The following is a 20839-nucleotide window of genomic DNA, read 5'->3' as shown; positions in this document are numbered from 1 at the left end:
GAAAATTGGGTAGGTTAGAGTTATGCTTCAGAGCAATCAGAAATAAAAATAATCCTACTCTCTCAGTCTGTCATGTTGAAACTACAAGTAAAACTCTCTTAGAAGGATCATCTAAGCTTATTTTTATTTATGCAATTATTTCTGCATCAAAGAAGAAGTATGGTAGCTCAACTGTGTAATAGATGTCTGAACTTTTAACTTGAGGTTGCTAAAAAAAGATTGGGAAGAGCCACAGTACCAGATTGTCTTTAAAAACATGCTACAATTTGAACAGACGTTTCTCCAAAGAAATAACACAAATGGCCAATAAACACATGAAAAGATGCTCAAAATCATTAGTCATTAGGAAAATGCAAATTTAAAACCACAATGAGAATCCACTTCACACCCACTAGATGGCTATAATAAAAAAGGCAGATAAGAACAAGTGGTGTTGGGGATATAGGGGAATTGGAACTCTCATACATTGCTGGTGGGAAGGTAAAATGGGGCTTTGGAAAACATATGTCCGTAGAAAAACTCGTCCACAAATGTTCATAACAGCATTATTCATAATAATAAAAAAGTGCAAACAACCTAAATGTCCACCAACTGATGAATGGATTAAAAAAGTGGTATATCCATACAATAGAATATTATTTGGCCATTAAAAGGAATGAAGTACTGATACATACCGAACATGGACGGACCTTGGAAACATAAATGAAAGAAGCCAGGTGCAAAAGGCCACATAGTGTGTGATTCCATTTGTATGAAATATCCCAACCAGGCAAATCCATAGAGATGGAAAGTAGATCAGTAGTTGGCAAAGGATAGTGGGAGGGGAAGATGGGGAATGACTATGAACAGCATGAAGTTTCTTTGGGTGGGGGCGGGGGGGGGTGATAAAAATTTTGTGAAATTAGGTAGTGGTGATTCTTGCCACAATTGTGAATACACTAAAAATACTGAATTGTACAGTTTAAAAGGAGGAATATTATGATGTCTCAATAAAGTGAATTATAAGAATGAATTCTAATATATAATCATGTTTATGTAGTTTATGTAATAGAATTATAATAAGGTTGAATTATATCTCAATAAAGCTGTTAGAAAAAAAACTTGAGGCAGCATTCTTTTCAAAAGTGATGTTGTAAAATCAGTGAACCAAACTTTAAAATCATTTTACTTTATCCCATGGTTTTTATTGAAAAAATCTTGCTTTATTTGTATTACAAACCTAAGCACTCTCTCCTAAAAGGTCTACAGACTTAGAACCCTGGGACAAGCAGAAATTCTCTAGATGAGACCCTAATGCCTGGCTTCTAATAACATGAAATGTCTAATCCAGGGGCCTCTGCAGCCCTTTGACATCGGGCTTGTTGCTTTGCCTGCTCGTGAGGGGAAAAATGTATTTTAAGATTAGGAAAGTCTCAAGAAATAAGCAGCAACTTCTTCCAACCTCATTCACTGTTGGGATTACAGTACTATGATTTATTTTTCCCAGCCATTTATCAGTAAAATCAGGAAAGAAATGCATGTAAATGTGTGTGTGTTTGAATGAAGGTGGGGAGTTGAAGGGGATATTGGTCTTCGAGGTAGAGTTTCCAATATTTGGGGCATATTTATACTAAAAAGTTATTCATTGTTTATCTGAAATTCAGATTTAACTGGGTGTCCTGATTTTTTCTGGCAGTTCTACCTAGAGGTAACTCAGATTTTTGTTTCTAGTTAACACTCTGGCCTGGGTGTCAGGAGGCCCAATTATTAGTCTTTGGTTCTGCCACTAACCAGTTATATACATCAATCACCGGACAAAATCACTTCACTACTCAAGCCTCAGTTTCCTCATCTCTAAAGTGAGGAGGTGGTACTAGTCAATCTCTGAAGTTCCTTCCAGCTTTCAAACTCTCATTCTTTGATAGTACAACTGCTACATATTACATCCCAGTTTAACTGGAAACAGAAAATGGTAATCTGAACATTGCCTCTTCAGCAAATCCAAGTAAATATTAGAGCAGGGCAATTGAAATAAATGAGAGAAACCAAACTCTATGCTCTTGGCTTTGGATTAAAAACCAATAAAAATTTAACCCTAATGGAAAATGTAAATTAATACCAGGAACATGCTTAATATTTAAAACCTTATTTTGTGTTTTTGAGTGGGGTGGGTGGGTGAAGAAGCTGAGGTTGCCAAAATCGGCTTATTCCTTTCACTTAAACTTGTGGGGGGGAAGGTCCAAATATGTTGGGGCTCTGCCACCAAACCACAGGCAGTTCTCTGGTCTGCATTGCAGTTTGGATGACTAACAAGGCTCAGTGAAAAACAAGTGCTATTTGTTTTCCTGTGCCCAGTATTTAACTGGAAATCAGAAGGCGAAATTTCCAATCAGTTGTTAAATAGCCCCAGATGTGTGCTTAGCGCTGCTCTAGGAAGGGACATGCACAGCCTGTACCACAGCGCATGTCCAGAAATTCCTTTTCTGAATCCAAGTGATGTGTAACTGGACACTGAGCGTCCAAAAATGCCCTCTGAATAACTCAGACATTCAAGTTTGCTTGTGGAGGAGGGAACTTTTGAAAAATTTCTGTATTCTCTACTGTGTTGCATTTAAAAACCTGGAAATGATTTTTTTTTTTTTCTTTTTGAACTTCCTCCTTACTCTTGTTTGGCAGTTCTCCCCATGTTTAGAAAAACATGACATTAGCATACCTGGTATGACGGTTTCTGGATCTACTTTTTCATTCATCCAACACCTAGTTTTCAGTGCCTGCTGGGAACTGTCCTAAGTGTGGAGGCTCCAGAGAGAAAGGGGGTGGATTGCCCTGCCCTCAAGGAGCTTCCCGTGGTGTGGGAGGGATGATTACGAGACTGGGAAGTACCACCAGTGGATCCTGAAAACTGGAGCAAACAAGAATCTTCTTATTCCAAGTGCAATTAAGGCAGCTCCTTCTGTGAGGCTGACCGGGGAGCAGCATGTGGTTGAGGGCTCGGGGTTGCAGACCCAAGCACGGCCTTTTGCTCAACCAGAAGTGTCACCCCTATATATAGGAGTCTGAATATACCATTTTGGATTTTCCAGTGAGGTCTTTCCCCAAACAAATTCTCTCTTAAAGGCAGATTAAATAACTAAATGTTTCAAGATTGGTTCTTCCCTTTTCTTTTTTAAAAATATCTCTTGTGGAATGACTCACTGTGTCCTGTGGGATATTCCAAGTGGTTGTGTACCAGGCATTTTTGTCCCAGAGGCTGCTTATCTCTTGGTTTTGTGGCTTGTCCATAAGAGCCTTAATTATAAGGGGCTTGATCCTCTCATGAACTAGGGTCGGTCAACTACCATATTTCCTAGGAGTGAGTTTCTGGCCCTTTTGTGGTGAGAGAGCTCTTCCTAAATGTCACTGAGGTAATTAGAGCATTGGAAAGAGTCCAGTTTGGGCTGGTAATCCTGGTCCAGAAAGAGTTTTTGAAAGACTTCCTAGGATTTATCCTAACTCGTTATATTAAAGCTGATGAATGTTGTCAGTGAGTGGCCTTAGGAGGTTTGCCTGGGTGTATTCTTCCTGATCAAGACATCCTGTCCTGAAGGGTTCACGCGAGCATGGACTTTTCCTGCCTCTGCTGGACTTGCTTTGTCATGGCTCTGTGGCGGAAGGTTGATGTTTTTTTGTGTAGAGTCCCATGCTGCCCTTTAAGGCTTTACTGTTAAAGGCTGATCTGGTAATCTGATGAATCTGCCCTTCCCAAGCGTTGGGCAATTGTATCAAATGTAACATCTCTAGTGCCCTTGGTTAATATGGTGGACAGCCTCCAGAGAGCTGTTTGGTAGAAAAAGCAAATGTTTTGTTAAGGGAGATGGCAGAATATTTTTTTCAGGTCATGGGATGGGGGAAATCTGTCTCCTGGGAAATTCTAGTGAGGCTGACTTGAAAGCTCATTGGCGTTGCCTTGGTCTTCTCATAAATTGCAGACAGTGGGGCCCTTGGTAAGCGCTCCCCACAGGTAGCTGACATTCCTTGTCTCTGAAAAGGACTGCAGGATGGCCTGACTCCTTCCTAGGGAGAGTCGTTGAGTTTATTTGAGGCAACCCAGTTCTGGCATTTCAGGCCTCCATCATCCAGCTCTCTGGCTTGGAAGCAGATTTCTTCAGGGGAGGAAGAAGCCCCTTTAGTCTTCCTATTTCTTTGTCCAGAGTGGAATTTATATCTCAGGATCTGCCTTTGCCCTTGATCCTTATACCCTGTCCCCAGATGACCTAGGGTCTGTGTTGCAAACTTTTTTTTTTTTTTTTTTTTTTTTTTTTTTTTTGCGGTACGCGGGCCTCTCACTGTTGTGGCCTCTCCCGTTGCGGAGCACAGGCTCCAGACGCGCAGGCTCAGCGGCCATGGCTCACGGGCCCAGCCGCTCCGTGACATGTGGGATCTTCTCGGACCGGGGCACGAACCCGTGTCCCCTGCATTGGCAGGCGGACTCTCAACCACTGCGCCACCAGGGAAGCCCTGTTGCAACCTTTTAATGCCCCTGGACCAAGGAGTCATCACCGGTTTGCTTCCTTCTGCCTTGTCCTTTTTGGGTGGTGAATGACATAGCTGCGATACTAGGAAGCAGGTTGTACCTGGAAGTCAGGGGCTTATCCATCTGCCATCTCTGGCAAAAGCCCACAGTGGCCACTGCCCATTTGATCTCTAATTTTCATAACAAGCCTATGAAGTAAGTACTCTTATTATCCTCATTTTAAGATGAGGAAACTGACACAGTGAGAGGTTGAGTTAACTGTGCACGGTCACACAGTGAGTGGTGGCTATAACCTGTGTAAAGTGCTTAGAATAGTGCCTGGCACAAAGTAAGTGCTCAATAAAAATTAGCAAAAATAATAATAAAAAATCTTTTTTTTTTTTTTAATGATGGGGATTAGTAGTTTGGGCTAGACTCCCCCTACTTTCTCCCTTTACATCACATATGCCAGATTTTGACACTGGGATTGAATGAAGTTATACTTTGAATGGGAGTAATAGGTGAGGCAGGGATATTAGATATTTTTAAAATAAATTTATTTATTATTTATTTTTGGCTACATTGGGTCTTCGTTGCTGCGTGCAGGCTTTCTCTAGTTGCGGCAGGTGGGGGCTACTCTCCGTTGTGGTGCACGGGCTTCTCATTGCAGTGGCTTCTCTTCTTGCGGAGCACAGGCTCTAGGCATGCGGGCTTCAGCAGTTGCAGCATGCGGGCTCAGTAGTTGTGGCTCACGGGCTCTAGGGCGCAGGCTCAGTACTTGTGGCACACAGGCTTAGTTGCTCTGGGTCATGTGGGATCTTCCCAGGCCAGGGATCTAACCCGTGTTCCCTGCATTGGCAGGTGGATTCTTAACCACTGTGCCACCAGGGAAGTCCAGGATATTAGATTTTAATTACCCACTGTCATCTGGTCCAGGGCTCTCCTTTGCAGAGGAAGATACCTAGGATAAATGATTTTCCCCAAGACCTAGATGTGGGAGGTGGTCCTGACCACATCTGACTGTACATAACAACAGTATTCCTAGATACCATGTGAAGCTTCTGAAATAGTGCTACAGTTGCTCTACCAATAGCTGGAAGTGAGCTATAGTGGCTGCTGCCTTAAAAGTAGCAAAGCATTCTAAAAGTGATTAAACCCCCCAAGTGTTTTGAGCCCCTCTTTCCCTGTTTCTTTTCCTCCTTTGCTTGGAGCCCTTGCCACTATCCCTCAGTCACAGATAGTGCAAGGAAGGTAGTTGGGTGACCCTTCTGAGGGACGTCATTCAGGTAAGGATTTAAAAACTGCTTCTTGGCTGCTTTCCCAGCAATATTGTGTCCCTGGGCTCCTCTGGTTGTCCTGTCTCTGGATCAGCTCTACCAGGATGCCCTGCTTTAATATCTGCATCTGTTCTTAGCCCTCTGGGGATCATTTCTTCATAGCTGTTAAACGTGTTCAGTTCAGCCTTCTGGCTTTGGCATAGGAGATCCCCGCAGTCGTCTTCAGAGACTGTGGAATGTAGACTGGAAAATGGGGGTGGGCACAAATACACGGCCTGCCTTTGGTTGAAAGCTACGCTTAGGAAGTTCAAGAGGGCTCCAAACAGTCGTTTTGGGTTGGAGGCCCCACCTTCATCTTGCCCCACAAGGAAATGTCCTTTAGAACCCTTTTCCCCCAAAGTGTTCTTAGATCTGTGGTTTCTGGGCTAGAATATGCAGCTCCATTTCTCTTGGGGTCTATATCAGCCATTCACAGAAGCTGTCAGTCAGGGGTTATCCAGAAAAAGGGGACCAGCTGTGGGTATATACGGGGAGAGGTTTATTGCAGGAAATCAGCTTATGACACTGTTGGGACAGGCAAGGTAAGTCAGAAACCTGCAGGGCCAGTAGTCAGGAAGGGCAGCCAGAACTCTCTGGCAGGAGCCAAAGCTTCTGTCTACAGGTGGGATTTCTTCTTCCTCAGCGAAGCCTCAGCTCTGCTCGTAAGGCCTTTCAACCGATGGATCAGGCCCACACAGATTATCTAAGATAATCTCCCTTACCTAGAGCCACCTGATTGTGGAGTTTAATTATATCTACAAAATACTTTCACAGCAACAACTAGATTAGTGTTTGATTGGATAATTGGAGACTACAGCCAAGCCAAATTGATATATAAAACTGAACGTCACAGAAGCACTTATATTTAACATTTTTACAGCCTCAGGTTCTCGTCATGCTGTATCTACTATAGTCTCTATTCTATCATTTTCAGATTCTTTGGCAGTTTTTCTTGCTGTTGTTGTTTAGCAGATCTCTCTTCTTCCAGCCAAGCAATTTTTTGCTTCCATAACAGTCACTACGATTTTCTTTCTGCACCTTCCATTCCCTTTCTCCTCCACTTTCACCAGCATAGCTCCTCCAGCTTCTGGGGAAGGTGGCGGGGAGAGAGAGAAGGAAACAACCTGACGGGGAGACTGTGCAAGAGGTAGAGAAGACACAACCCCCTACCCTGCCTTACTGCTTTCCCCTGTCACTCTTGTAAAAGCCTGGGTTTGTATTGCATAGCTTTTGTAGTCCTGCAGATGCAGTTTGAACGTGCACCTTGCTAAAATTATGTAATCTGGGGCTTTACCTAACTTCTCAGAAGAAACTCTGACAACAGTTTCTTCAGTTGTCAGATGTGAGGATTCAGTATCTATGAAACATGCACTGAATGATCAGTAAGTGCCTGTGGGACTTTCTCTCCCAGTGTTCTATTAATCCAGGGTCCAGGGGGCTCCTGTCTACCCTACTCTACTGATTTCTTGCGCTTAGTAGCAGCTACTTCATGGAGCCACTGGAGTAGAAAGAGCTCTGGAGTGAGAAACGAGGTGTTTGGTTCTGTTGTCAATCCTGCTTTTTACCAACTCTGTGCCTCAGGCAGATTCTTTAGCTTCTTTGAGCCTCAGTGTCCTTGTCTGCAAAACTGAACTTAGATTGTCAGTCTTGATGAAGAGGAACTCTTCATCAAGAGAATTCTAGGTGCCTATTTGGCGCCAACTGTTTGTAAAATCCAGTTTGTGCCCTTGAACCTGGGTCCGCAGATGGGATGTAACTTAAAAGAAAAATAGAAGAAAGAATCCTTCTTGGTGAGGGGTTTCCCAGAAGCACACTTGGAGGGCCACAATAGATTGAGGATCATGGCACGTACTGGTAAGGATGCCAACATTTTATTGTTTTTTCCTGAAAAACACCCTTTAGATGATAAATACACTTTAAAGTTTGGGTCAACTCCTTCTAACATCATGCTGCATTGGAAGATGGGAAAGAATAAATTTAAGAGTCTCAAGAGATGATTCTGTAAGGTCACTGAGGATCCCTGTGTGGCCTGGGGCTCTACTTTGGAAAACTCTATATTATAAAGCAGCTTACGCTTCATTAATTTGGTAACCTGTGGGGACTGAGTTCATCTTTCAGTTGCAGTGAGTTATTTTGCTTGTCTTTGTGTATATATGTATTCACATATACTATCGTTCTTGTGACATCTCCATGGGAGATTAGAGTATTGCTTTTGTTCTGGCTCACGTTCAAGTTTGTGCGTGTTTCTATTTGGAGGGTAGCATCTCAGAGCTTTCCTCTTGGACATGTGTAAACATGTAGGGCATTAAGAACAGAAGGCACTTTCAATCCTTTATTCTTTATATTTCAACAGGAATAAAAATTAAAAGCAGAGGATGATCATCATGAATGTTTTGAGAAAAATTGTTGAATATATTTTAATTCATTTTATTGGACAGAGTAATATGGTTGTGGATACAAAATTAAAACATCAAAGAATTTTTTTTTTTCATCCAAGAATTTTTAAATGGTTGCATGGATTTGTGTTTCTTGAGTGCACTACTGGCAGAGACCACAATCACATGGCTCATGAATATGTAGCTTTGCAAATTATGACTGTAGGTTCATGGGCATGGAAGTTATTATTTCTTTAAAACAAACTTTGAAAAAAACATTGAGTCATGATATATGGTTAGTAGAAAAACATGTTTCAGATCACATTTCATATCACGAGACTTTGGAGGAACTGGGCAAGCACAGTCCTCCCAGGAATTGGGGTAGGGAGAACGTGTGATTTTCCTCTTTCAGAATGTAGGGTCCCATCCTCATTTGGGAGGTAAATATTTCCAGGCTGTAAGTTTGTTTTTGCTGGACTTGGTGCACAAAATACATCAAAGCATAATCTCCTCAATGCCTTTCTGTGTGGGCACTGTTACGAGTTCTCAGGCCAATCTGCATAGATCCTACTTATACATAAACCTAAGCTCTAGAGAAATGCCTATTCTACTTTACCATAAGTCTTTTTTCCCCCTAGAATTGAACTAGCAAATTCTTGGCATGGCAGGTGTTTCTGAAATGCCCACGTGTTTTTCTTTGCTTTATTTGTTTTCCTTGTTTTGCTCTTCCTGTTCTCCTAAGCAGGCATCTCCAGAAAGAGATGTGTCAGTGAAAGAGTCAAGAAAAAGGAATAGGAATAGTAAAGGTTGGGGGTAGGGCAGGACAGAAGAGGGAGAGGAGCTCATCCTGACTGTGCAAGTGTTGAACTTTCAGCAATGCCAAAGTCATGTAAATGTGCGAAGTTGCGTGTGCGAGTTAAAGCAGCCTCACGGAGCTGTAACCTGAATAGCAGGCGCTCACCCAAGCGATAACTCAGGCTCTAAATGGACCACAGCCCAGCTATTGGGTGTGCACGCGTGCATGCGTGTGTGTGGGGGGGGCGGGGAGAGAGAGAGCTTGATTCCTGGAACAGATTTTCCTCTGAGATTTCAGCAAGCATTTCTTTATCATTGGGGAGCTATGGCTCCTCGTTTCACAGGGCCCGTTTCTATCTTTTTAGATATAGAAGAAGATGACTCCAAAAATGACTTGGCTTTACTCTCACCCTCTTAGCTTTTTTTTTAACCAGTGCAGGGGAGAAAATTCTTGCTTGTTCTCCAAGTAATCCTCTTCACGCTTTACAAAGATTGGAGTTTACATAATATTTTTATCTATGGCACAGAGCAGTGATCCTCAAGTATGCCTGGGAATCATGGGATAGTGGGCGGAGGATTATAATGCAGTTGCCTGACCCTACATTCCCACCCCACCCTGGAACCTGCATTTTAACATACTTTTGTCTGTGATACACTGATCTGAGGATCACACTTCAGGAAGCAGTGAGATTTCTTCTTAACACTGGTTTTACTACGCCTTCAAAATCTGGTGTGTATTTTACAGTTATGACACAGGTCAATTTAACTAGCAACATTTGAAGCTCTCAATGGCCAGTGGCTATTTTACTGGGCAGCCATAGAGCCAGGAGAGCCTGCCCTGAGCCCCTGGCAGGCACATGAGTGACCATGGCACTCATTCCCCTTTCTCCACTGCTCCTGAGTATGGCCTCAGAATTCTTCCCAGCACAGAACTTTAGGTAGCCACTGCCAGTTAATGGGACCTCAGGATTCATTCATTCATTTAACACTTATTGAGTGTCTTCTATACCCAACACTGCGCTTGGGATATGCCCATAAACAAAGCAGGCTAAAATCCCAGCCTCTGAAGGAGCTTACATTCTAGTGGGAGGAGATGGGCTATAAGCATAATATACAAGTAAATTACACGGTAGTTTAGAAGCTGGCTATATTATACTCTAATCTAGAAATAAGAACATGTAAAGCAGGTGTGAGGGAGTCAGAGCGCTAGAGTGGGGGCTGCCGGGTAGTTGGATTGTAATTTTAAATAGGCTCTATCGAGAAGGTAACATGTGAGTGCACATGAAGGAGATGAGGGGAAACTTCAGAGGAAACTCAGTTGCCACCCGTGCAATTACGTGCGGCCTGCATTTTCATCTGGGAGCGTGGACGAGGCGGGAGGAGGTGGGTAGGACTAGGTGAGGCCTTGCAATATGGCATTATGCTCAGCAAAGATTCTCTCTCCCTCCTCACTAAAGACCACACCAGCTTGGGGGAGGCCGCAGAGTGACTGTGAGGCAACCGCCAGGCCTCTGAGTCAGCTGATGTGCTGAGATAAGTGCTAAGACGAAGAGCCTCAGTTCCAGGAAAATGGTGTCTGCACCCATTAGCCGGCATTTGGTTCCCTTCCCTGAGGCTTGGGAGATCAATCTTGAGGCTTCAGTGGGTCTGCTTAGGACTTTAAGAGTTAAAGCTTAAACGCAGGTGTGGAAACAAAAGGGCTGGTTGCCTCTTTTGCTTGTTTCTTGCTCTTTTGGACAAGGTTGTTGAATCTGATCCAGAAAAAATAATAAACTTGGCTCTTGTTGCCTAGCTGTAAGTTCTTGTAATAAAACTCCCAGCACTGGCAGAGAGAGTAATGTTCTGCTTTTTTAAAAAGTCTGGTAGCATAACCAGAATGTAAAATACAAATGCTGTGCGTGGTTTCAGTAGGGAAGAGCAGTCGGGAGAAGGGGTGGCGCAGTGCATTTTGAAGCCTGGGGCTTGTTGGACAGTCAGGTGCTTCACGTTTGCCCCTTCAATGGACGCTTGCTAAGTAAGATTCAGAATTCTCAGGGCTCAGGGCTCTGTTTGTTCCCACAGGAAGATGTTTGTCATGTCAGGGAATGTCAGAGGACTGGGTTTTAATTAGCAAACAGGAGGAAAGTTTAGTGGATTCTGCGGGGAGACATGGAACTACTAAATGATTTGATCATTGGTTTTTAGGTCAGCTATTAGGTGAAAAATCAAATACTAGCTTTAAAGCCTGGCCGAAAGATCGTTTCTGGGCAGTGAGGGAAGTAAGTGTTGTGAGAATGAAGAAATTACGGCATCGCCTTTCCTGTAAGTAACACCATTGAGCTTTCATTCAACAAGCACTTACTGAGTCCCTGCTTTGTGCCCAGCACCTCTCCAGGCCAGGAGATTCAGAACGAACTAGGCACTCTCTTGGCCTTGTCAAGTGGGGTGGCAGGTTTGCTGGTAGATAGTAGCAGTTCACGCGAGAGAAGGGCTGGGCTAGTGGTGTGCACAGGGCACGGAGGGTAGCTCCATCCTGAGGAAAGAAAGGGAGTCGGGAGGTTTTACAGAGAAAGTGAAAACCTGTGGAGGACAGGAGCAGTTACCAGGTGAGCAAGCCAGGTGGGGAACAGGCTGTAAAAAGACGCAGGAGATGTGAAGCAGCATGATGTGTTCTGCCGTTGTGAGTGGTTCCATATGGCAAGTACTTGGGGGAGTGGTGGGAAGTGCGGCAGGCAGAGGCCCTCTCTGGTCCCGTGCCAGTTCAGATGCTGAGATGCTGTCCTGCCTCATCATGTGTTTACTTTGTAGAAAGATCGCCTTGGTGACAGTATGGGTGAGGGATGGAGAGAGACAGGATTGGCAGCTTGGACAGCAGGAGGTTACTGTAATGGTTGAGATACTAGGTTGGTTGAGACATAAGGGCTGGAAGTGTGGTGGTAGCAGCACAAGGACCTACAAATAAGGTGGAAGATGGGGGAGGGAATGAATTGCCTTGGAAAGTTTCTGCCACGTTATCCAAATATAAGACCCTTGCTCTTCAGGGAGATCAGCTCAGTGCTTTGTGACCACCTAGAGGGGTGGGATAGGGAGGGTCGGGGGGAGACGCAAGAGGGAGGGGATATGGGGATATATGTATACATATAGCTGATCCACTTTGTTATACAGCAGAAGCTAACACACCATTGTAAAGCAATTATACTCCAATAAAGATGTTTAAAAAAAAAAACAAAAAAAACCCCTTGCTCTTTAACACTTTTTTAAAGCAATTCCATATTCAGTCATGTAGTTATTATCCTTGCAATAGTGATTGTAACCACTTCTCCTATTAGAAAAATACTATTTTTTCTTCTATTTCTTGTTTTCTGTTATTCTCTTTATATCTCTGTTCTTCCACAAACTTTAACCCAAGCCGGACTCCAGTAAGAACAGACACCACACCAGGAAGATAAGGCAGGGACTGGAGTGCTGACTGGTATAGGAGTGGTGATACTGACGTGTCATGTCTTTATTTCCAGAGGGCTCTTAACAGGTTCTAGCATGACGTCCTTACAGACAAGATGAGGATAATTCCGTTGGGTTACTTTGTAGTTGGCGAACAACCAGGGCAAGTGCTGTTTAATGCGCTTGGGTCAGCGTGGGAGCGTGCCTGTAAGTCACAGACCTCAGCCTTGTCTGGTTCAGCTTCTCAGGGATTTAGATGAATGTGTAGATGGTGCACACACGAAATTTAGAGATTTTTGACAGCTAACAGAATGAGCATTTTTATGTGGTCTCTACAGAGTTGAAATACGGGTCTAAAGAGTTTGATTTATATTACAGAAGTGCTGGTGTAAGGGAAGGATGTAAGGGAAGGATGTAAGGGAAAGTGTAAGGGAAGGATGTAAGGGAAGGTGTAAGGGAAGGATGTAAGGGAAGGATGTAAGGGAAGGATGTAAGGGAAGGTGTAAGGGAAGGTGTAAGGGAAGGATGTAAGGGAAGGATGTAAGGGAAAGTGTAAGGGAAGGATGTAAGGGAAGGTGTAAGGGAAGGATGTAAGGGAAGGATGTAAGGGAAGGATGTAAGGGAAGGTGTAAGGGAAGGTGTAAGGGAAGGATGTAAGGGAAGGTGTAAGGGAAGGTGTAAGGGAAGGTGTAAGGGAAGGTGTAAGGGAAGGATGTAAGGGAAAGTGTAAGGGAAGGTGTAAGGGAAGGATGTAAGGGAAGGTGTAAGGGAAGGTGTAAGGGAAGGATGTAAGGGAAGGTGTAAGGGAAGGTGTAAGGGAAGGTGTAAGGGAAGGATTCTCAAGCTGATAAAATAAAGACCTGGGGCTTTAGGTATCGTCGTGCCCACCTCCACCTCCACCTCCCTGGTGTGAGCTGCTGTTCTTTCTCCCCTGGATTATTCCAGAAGTCTACTACTGGTCTCCTGCTCCTTGTCTCCCTTCAGTCTAGCCTGGCCCTATTAGCCAGAGTGATCCTGTTAAAACATCTGTTAGGCCCATCTCACCTAGACTAAACACCACAGTCCTTAGCAACAGTCTGTAAGGTCCTATTGGACCTCCTGGTCTCCTCTGTGATCTCTGACCTCTCCTCCTACTCATCTGCCCCTCACCCCTGTGCTCCAGCCACACCGGCCTCCTTGCTGTCCCTTCCACACCAGACCTGTACCCTCACCGCTGCCTCCACCCGAGAACTCTTTCCCTGAGGTCCACGTGCCCGGCTCTTTCATCTCTTTCAGGTCTTCACCTGCTCAGTGACTTTCTCAGTTAGACTTGTCCCATCACAACACTTTATAGTGCCCCCTCCTCTTCTCTCAATTTATATCATTCCTTCACACTTATTAACATAGATTTTGTTCCTCTGACTTCCTTACTAGACTGTAAGCTTCACAAAACAGGAGATTTTGTCTGTTGCCCTCTCCAGTATATCCCCAGCACCTAGAAAGGTGCCTGACACTCAATAAATATTTGTTGGATGTATGGTTAAAGCATAAATTAATGGTTATGAGATAATAGTAGGGTTCAGCTGATATAAAAGCTGATGTGATCTTGGGCCTCATGCAGTGTTCACATAGATATAGAAAGATATTTATTGTAAAGAATTGGCTCACGTGATTATGGAGGCTAGCAAGTTCAAATTCTGCAGAGCCCATGTCCCAGTTTGAGTCCAAAGGGCAGCAGGCTGCTATAGAACCAGGAAGAGCTGATGCCCAGTTCAAAGGCCGTCAGCAGGAGAATTCTCTCTTACTCAGGGGAAGGGTCAGCTTTTTGTTCTATTTAGGCCTTTGACTGATTGGGTGAGGCCCACACCCATTAGGAAGGGCAATCTGTTTTAGTTAGTCTACTGATCTAAATGTTAATCTCATCCAAAAACACCCTCACAGAAATACTCACAATAATGTTTGACCAAGTATCTGGTACCCTGTAGCCCAGTCACATTGACACCTAAAACTAACCTTCACAGTACTCTCATCAGACCACACCCAGAACCCTAGGTTTTGTTCTGGGCACCACATACCAGAGACTATGCTGATGAAACTCTGACAACATTGGTGTCTGGGGAGGAGATGGGGGGAGTTGGGACTGTTGCCCTGAAGAAGTGAAGTCGTGACTGGGGTTGAGTGATGACTTCAAACATTTGAAGGCTTATCTCATGGAAGAAAGAGGAAGGGATTCTTTGGTCTGGAAGGCCTACCTCAAACAAGTGGACGGAGGGCAAATCTTACAGGTAGAAAGTAGGAAGAGAACTCTTCTGCCTTGGGAGCTACCCAGGTCTTCTTTCTGGAAGGGTTCAGGCAGTGGCCAGCTGTAAGCGGGAGTCTGAAGTGTCCTGTGCTGGTCTGCCCTGGGTGCTGCTTCTCTGACCTTGGGTAGGCCTTTAGCTTCTCGGATGTTTCCTCCTCTCTACCGTGGAAATCAGACTAGCCTACCTCACAGGTCATCCTGAGGATCAGGTGGAAATAACAACACGTTGTAAAACTCGTTGGGGGTTGGGGTCAGAGTGAGAGAACTGGTGGTCAGAAGGGGCACTGACTAACCCCTTGTTGCGGCAGAAAATTTCCACTGACCCGCAGTCAGGGACGCTTCCCTGCCCGTGGCAGCTTTGCTTTCTTCTCACTGGAATGTGCCTGAGGAGTGGCCGTTGACTCCTTTTCCAAATTCCTCAGCCCTGAGTGTATGATCTGTGCCGCTGCTGGCCCTGGGGGAGACGGACGCGCGAAGTGCATGGCGCATGGAGGGAGCTTCCCCTTTCGAGGAGTCAGCTACACGGTGGCGTCCCTTTTAATTACTTCAGGATACGTTCCCGAGTTGCTCCCCATTTCTACTCTTATTTACACTGTTCACATTCTTGCCTCTGGAATGCACCAGGGTGATCTATCCCACCTTCCACTCTGAAGAAATGTACTCTCTGCATAACGTATTTATAGCCCAAGTGTTTTATTTGATGGCTGTAACATGAATGAGAAAAAAAGAGCAGAACATCCAGGGATGCTTGCCTAAACATTCAGAACTGTGCTGGCAGTGGGACAAAGGCCTTTGGACTGTTGTGGGTTTTTTCAGTGACAGGCTTAATAAAAACGACTTTTTAGCACAAGTGCTTTTCAGTGAAAAGAAGATTTTACTACAGTGCTTAAGTCAGAAAATCAGATAAACATTGTTTGAAGTTCACTGTTGATGAGTAGCTAAGCTTCAGAGGATTTATGCATAGGTTGGCATGGTTACCGTTGGCAGGTAGTTGGTTCAGGAGCTTTTTCTTATGCAGGTGATGTCAAAACAAGGTCAGGGCTTCCCTGGTGGCGCAGTGGTTGAGAGTCTGCCTGCCGATGCAGGGGACACAGGTTCGTGCCCCGGTCCGGGAAGATCCCACATGCCGCGGAGCGGCTGCACCCATGAGCCATGGCCGCTGAGCCTGTGCGTCTGGAGCCTGTGCTCTGCAACGGGAGAGGCCACAACAGCGAGAGGCCTGCGTACCGCAAAAAAAAAAACAAACAAAAAAACACAAGGTCAAAGCTAAATGGTCCCCACTGGTTTTGCTTATAACTGGCATTGGGACATGTAGCAAGTGTCATTACTAGGTAGCACTTCATGGTGCCTGATACATAGTAAGTGTACAGTAAATGGTGACTGTTGTCAGTGGTCATAATTTACGCTCAGCTTATTAATGATTAGTTCCGGGTTTCCCAAGCCAATACAACCCAGAAAGGTTCTATTATTCTTTATTAAGTACTAAACAGCCCAATTTCTAGGATAGAAAGAGCTGTCAATTTGGGGATCCAATTTGGGGATCCAGTAGATGTTCGAGTGGCAGTAACGTTCGGTCAGTCCAAAGCGTAAACCAGGATTTCTCAGTCATGGCGCTATGGACATTTCAGATAATTCTTTGTTATGGGGGCTGCCCTGTGCACTGTAGGATGTTTAGCAGCATCCCTGACCTCTCTATTCACTAGATGCCAGTAGCTCCTCCCTCCCAGTTGTGACAATCAAAAACGTTTCCAGGCATTGCCAAATGTTCCCTGGGGGGCAGAATCACCCCTGGTTAAGAACCACTGGTGTAGAGGAAACTGTGAGATGCACGTTGGGCTTTTCAAACTGTGGATCACGCAGTACCCATTAAGGCTAGGCTTCTCAACTGTGGCTGAACATTGGAATCACCCAGGGAGCTTTTTTTTTTTGCGGTACGCGGGCCTCTCACTGCTGTGGCCTCTCCCGTTGTGGAGCACAGGCTCCGGACGCACAGGCTCAGCGGCCATGGCTCACGGGCCCAGCCGCTCCGTGGCATGTGGGATCCTCCCGGACCGGGGCACGAACCCGCGTCCCCTGCATCGGCAGGCGGACTCTCAACCACTGCGCCACCAGGGAAGCCCCCCAGGGAGCTTTAAAAAATCCTGATGCCTGGGTCCCACCCCCAAGTTCTAATCCGGGATATGGCCTGGGCCTCAGGATTTTTAGAAACTCTTCAGATGCTTCTAGGTTTCAGCCAAGAGGGCAACTACAGCATGAGTAGGTGATGGAATCAGTTTGGTGAAGTGCTTCTTTGCTAGCATTTAAAAAGTATATGTATATATAGTTGGAGAGAAAATATTAATGCCTCGCATCATAGTTAGGGCAAGTACTGTTTTGTATGTGTGTGGAGGCTGAAAACATTGCTGGCAAGGGTAGAGCCCTAAGCAGAATCCCTGCCCTCAACCTGCTGTTAGTCTGGCTATAACCACTTCAGAAACTGCTTGCTTTTTGTTAATGATAGTTAATGTGAAAACATTTTTTATTGAGGTATAATTGACATATAGAATGATATTAGTTTCAGGTGTTCAGCATAGTCTTCAATATTTGTATATATTGTAAAACGATCACCACAATAAGTCTAGTTAACATCTGTCACCATATGTACAGAATTTTTTTTCTTGTGGTGAGAACTTTTAAGATCTATTGTCTTTAGCAACTTTCAAATATGTGATACCGTGTTACTAACTATAGTCACTAAGCTGTACATTACATCCCCATGGCTTATTTAGTTTATAAGTTGAAGTTTGTACCTTTTGACCCCTTCGCCCATTTCACTCACCCCCTACCTCCCACCTCTGGCAACCACCAATCTCTTCGCAGTATCTGTGAATTTGGTTTTTTGTTTTGATTTTAGACTCCACGTATAAATGAGATCATATGGCATTTGGCTTTGTCTGACTTACTTCACTTAGCATAATGCTCTTGAGGTCCATCCATGTTGTTGCAAATGGCAAGATTTCATTCTTCTTTATGGCTGAAAATATTCCATTGTGTATATATACCACATCTTTATTCATTCATCCATGGGCACTTAGGTTGTTTCCATATCTTGGCTGTTGTAAATAATGCTGCAGGGTGCATATATCTTTTCAAGTTAGTGTTTTCATTTTCTTCAGATAAATACTCAGAAGTGGAATTGCTGGATCGTATGGTAGTTCTGTTGTTAATGTGAAATTTAATACAAAACATTTAGAGTTCTGTGGCTTGGGAATTTTTGAGCCTTTTTGCTCACATTTTGAGGTTCCACCCTGACACTGATAAAATCAGTTATAAATGCTAGCCAATAAAGATGACATGCATATTTTCACCAGCAGCTAAATTTAATTATAGTACAGCAACAAGATGATAATTTTCCCCCTTTGTGTGTGTTAATTATATATACCATGATATGCTAGGTCAGCATTGGTCTAAATACATCCAGCAAAAAATGTGGGACTTGCATCAATCATCCCAAAAGTTTTATGAGGATCAGTCTAACAGCCTCTTGACTTCATTATCTATGGGAATTTGGGGGTCTTACAAAATAAACTGTAATACACATTCATCTCACTATGAGGAAGTAGTATACAAAGTGGTAGAAGACAGGCCAGCTCTGCCCATTTTTTATCTCAGTGCTCAGGAGACCAAAGGGACTCTTGCTGTGGTGGTGACTCTGATGGCAGAGGCTGCAACTGTGGAAGACTCGGACGTCAAGTTCGGGTGCTAGCAGGCCTTTGGGATCACTTGAGCTGATCCAGAAGTCCATTACAAGCCTATGAAAACACTCACCAAGGCTTCCTATTTAACTTGAAACTCATTCCTTGAAAGGTTGGCCTTCAATTTAGGTATCTGGAAAATAGTGGTAAGTCTCATGATTCCTCACAATGCACTCTCTCATCACAAAGTTCTTTAAAAATTCAAAAGGACATCCTGCCTTGTGTGTAGTTTTGTCTTTACCTGGAAGAAGGTAGGCTTGTGATTGTTTCTTGAATCAGCTGCTGAAAAAAGATGATGTGCCTCTCTAACAAAGGGAAGAGGTTGGATTGACAAATACCCATTAATTGTCTGATTAGTTCTTTCACTAATTATGATTCAGCTCTGGGTGACTGCACCACATTAAATATGCAATTCTATTTCTTCTAGGTGTCTGAGGGTTCTGTGGTCCATTTTTCATCAGGAAACTTCTCCTTGTCAGCAGAAACAGAGGAAAGAAGCTTCCCGCATGGAAATGAGCATCTGTTAAATTGGGCCCGAAAGGAATATGGAGCAGTTACTTCATTCACTGAACTCAAGATAGCAAGAAACATTTATATTAAAGTGGGGGAAGGTAAATTTTATGCGGCATCCATTACTGACTGATTTATGACAGTCAGTTTTTTTCTTTTCTGAGACCAGGTGGTTAGGGCAGGGAATTATAGAATTACAGATTGTTGGAGCTGGCAGGGACCTGAGGGATCACTGGGGCCTACTCACCACCACATCCCCTCCTTCCCTTTTTCCTTCTGAGGAAACAGACCCGGTAATGGGGGAGAAGTGGGGAGTAGCCTGGCTGAGAGAGGAGAAGGTGGTTGTGCAGAATTTAGAAGACACCCATGCACAGAAGTTAGAAGAAGTGAGTGGAGGCCGAGAAGCTGAGGTGTGGGAAAGGAGGGAATACCTGATGGAATGCACGAAGAGTTAGCAGGATGGGTCAACAGTTAGAGCTTCCTCCCACTTATAATTCTGTAGACATTTGAAGCCAATGTCAGCTTTATGGCCTCGAGACATCAGTTAAGTTTTGGACAATAGCAGAGGAAAAGTGTTTGAAAATATTTTTTAATACTAATGCCTGTTACAAGGACAAATTATTGGAGAAAGGAACTGTTTAGCCTTGATAAGAAATTGCCCATTTTAATTTCCTTGCCTTGCAGAGGGATATAAATATCTGGTGACTCAGCTTTGAAAGCATATTATTTCTTAAATAACTTTTTAATCATTATTTTTAGTTGAGGAGCTCCCGAATAAGTTACTGGAAATAACAACTCTTGTGAGTGGGTCCTTGTTACAGTCAGGTGATTGTGTGAAAATGGCATTTCAGGTCCTCAGGGTCCATCTGCTTTCTTTTGAAACCTACAGCAATTGTCACCTCTTCCACAGGCAGCGTGGCAGCACAAGTGAATTATTGAATGCTAGTTCCCAGCCCTTTTTTGGATCTGGGATGTTTAATATAGATGCAGGAAGAGGTGGACACTGAAGTTGAGTGTGTGCTCTGTGCAGAGGCCATATCAGGTGCCTTCACATGCACCCCACTTAACCCTGCCAGTAATCCTAGGAGAAAACCGTTATTTCCACCATTTTGCAGAGGGGTTGGTAGAGGGTTAACCTAACTTGCTCATATCCACATTACTAGCAAGTGACAAAACTAGAACCCAAACTCAGGTTTCCTGACCTTTGAGTCTAATGCTTATTTCCTGATGCTGCATTTTAAGTCTTAGCCAAATAAGCATAACCTAAACGTGAAAGTAGGTTACCTGGATGGGCAGACTTGTTTAGTTGAGTAGAGGGAGGAAGAGTTTTAGACGAGAACTGGGTTCAAAAAGTTGAAGTTTGTTACTAAACTCTCATGGTATTCAGGCAGCTAAGCATAGAGGTCAAGTCCTATTGGGATAAAACAAAAAGTCTCTTTTAATAAAGGTTCTAAGCCCTGACCAACAGTCTCTATTTCTGAAGCAGAATTCTGGTGCATATTGATTGAATATTGATTACCCCCCTGGAATGTGTTAGAATAAGAATATGTGTTATGGTAACATGTAGAATGTTGGGCTCCTTTCTCTTTCTGGTGCATGTGCTTCTGTGTACAGGAGTGAGGGGTTCCATGACTTCCCCAAGGCTGCACACTGGATCAGGGAAGAACTTTAAGGACCTGGTGTCCCACCCAGTAAAAACTGTTTAACTCCTTGGCGACACCTTTGGAGCCCCTGAAACTTGACTCCAGCCACCAGTTGGGTATAAGTCACTGGCCCATACCATGGAGAGGAGCAGCTGGGAGAGTGAGGGTCCTTGGTTAGGTTGGTGGACCACAGGCGATGTTGTCTATCACCATGGATTGGACTCTGCTGAACAAACCTCATCCACTGGTTTCCCAGAACCTGACCTGTCTCTACCCAACTGAGTCGGGAATCCT

At 44.1% G+C, this 20839-nt stretch overlaps 1 protein-coding gene across 8 annotated transcripts in view; it reads left to right on the top strand.

Annotated features, from left to right (window-relative positions):
* The window catches only part of TGFBR3 (transforming growth factor beta receptor 3), a 205164-nt gene that overhangs the window by 134292 nt on the left and 50033 nt on the right, over nt 1-20839 (top strand). For all 8 annotated transcript variants that reach the window (XM_079902220.1, XM_079902214.1, XM_079902219.1 and 5 more), the window contains one exon: nt 18820-19003. In XM_079902220.1, coding sequence (XP_079758346.1) covers nt 18820-19003 — 184 coding nt within the window. The remainder of the gene's footprint in view (nt 1-18819; nt 19004-20839) is intronic.

This window comes from Stenella coeruleoalba (assembly GCF_951394435.1).
Source record: "Stenella coeruleoalba genome assembly, chromosome: 1".
NCBI lineage: Eukaryota > Metazoa > Chordata > Mammalia > Artiodactyla > Delphinidae > Stenella > Stenella coeruleoalba.
The sequence above is the reverse complement of the archived record's forward strand: the minus strand, read 5'-3'. Positions and strand labels throughout refer to the sequence as shown.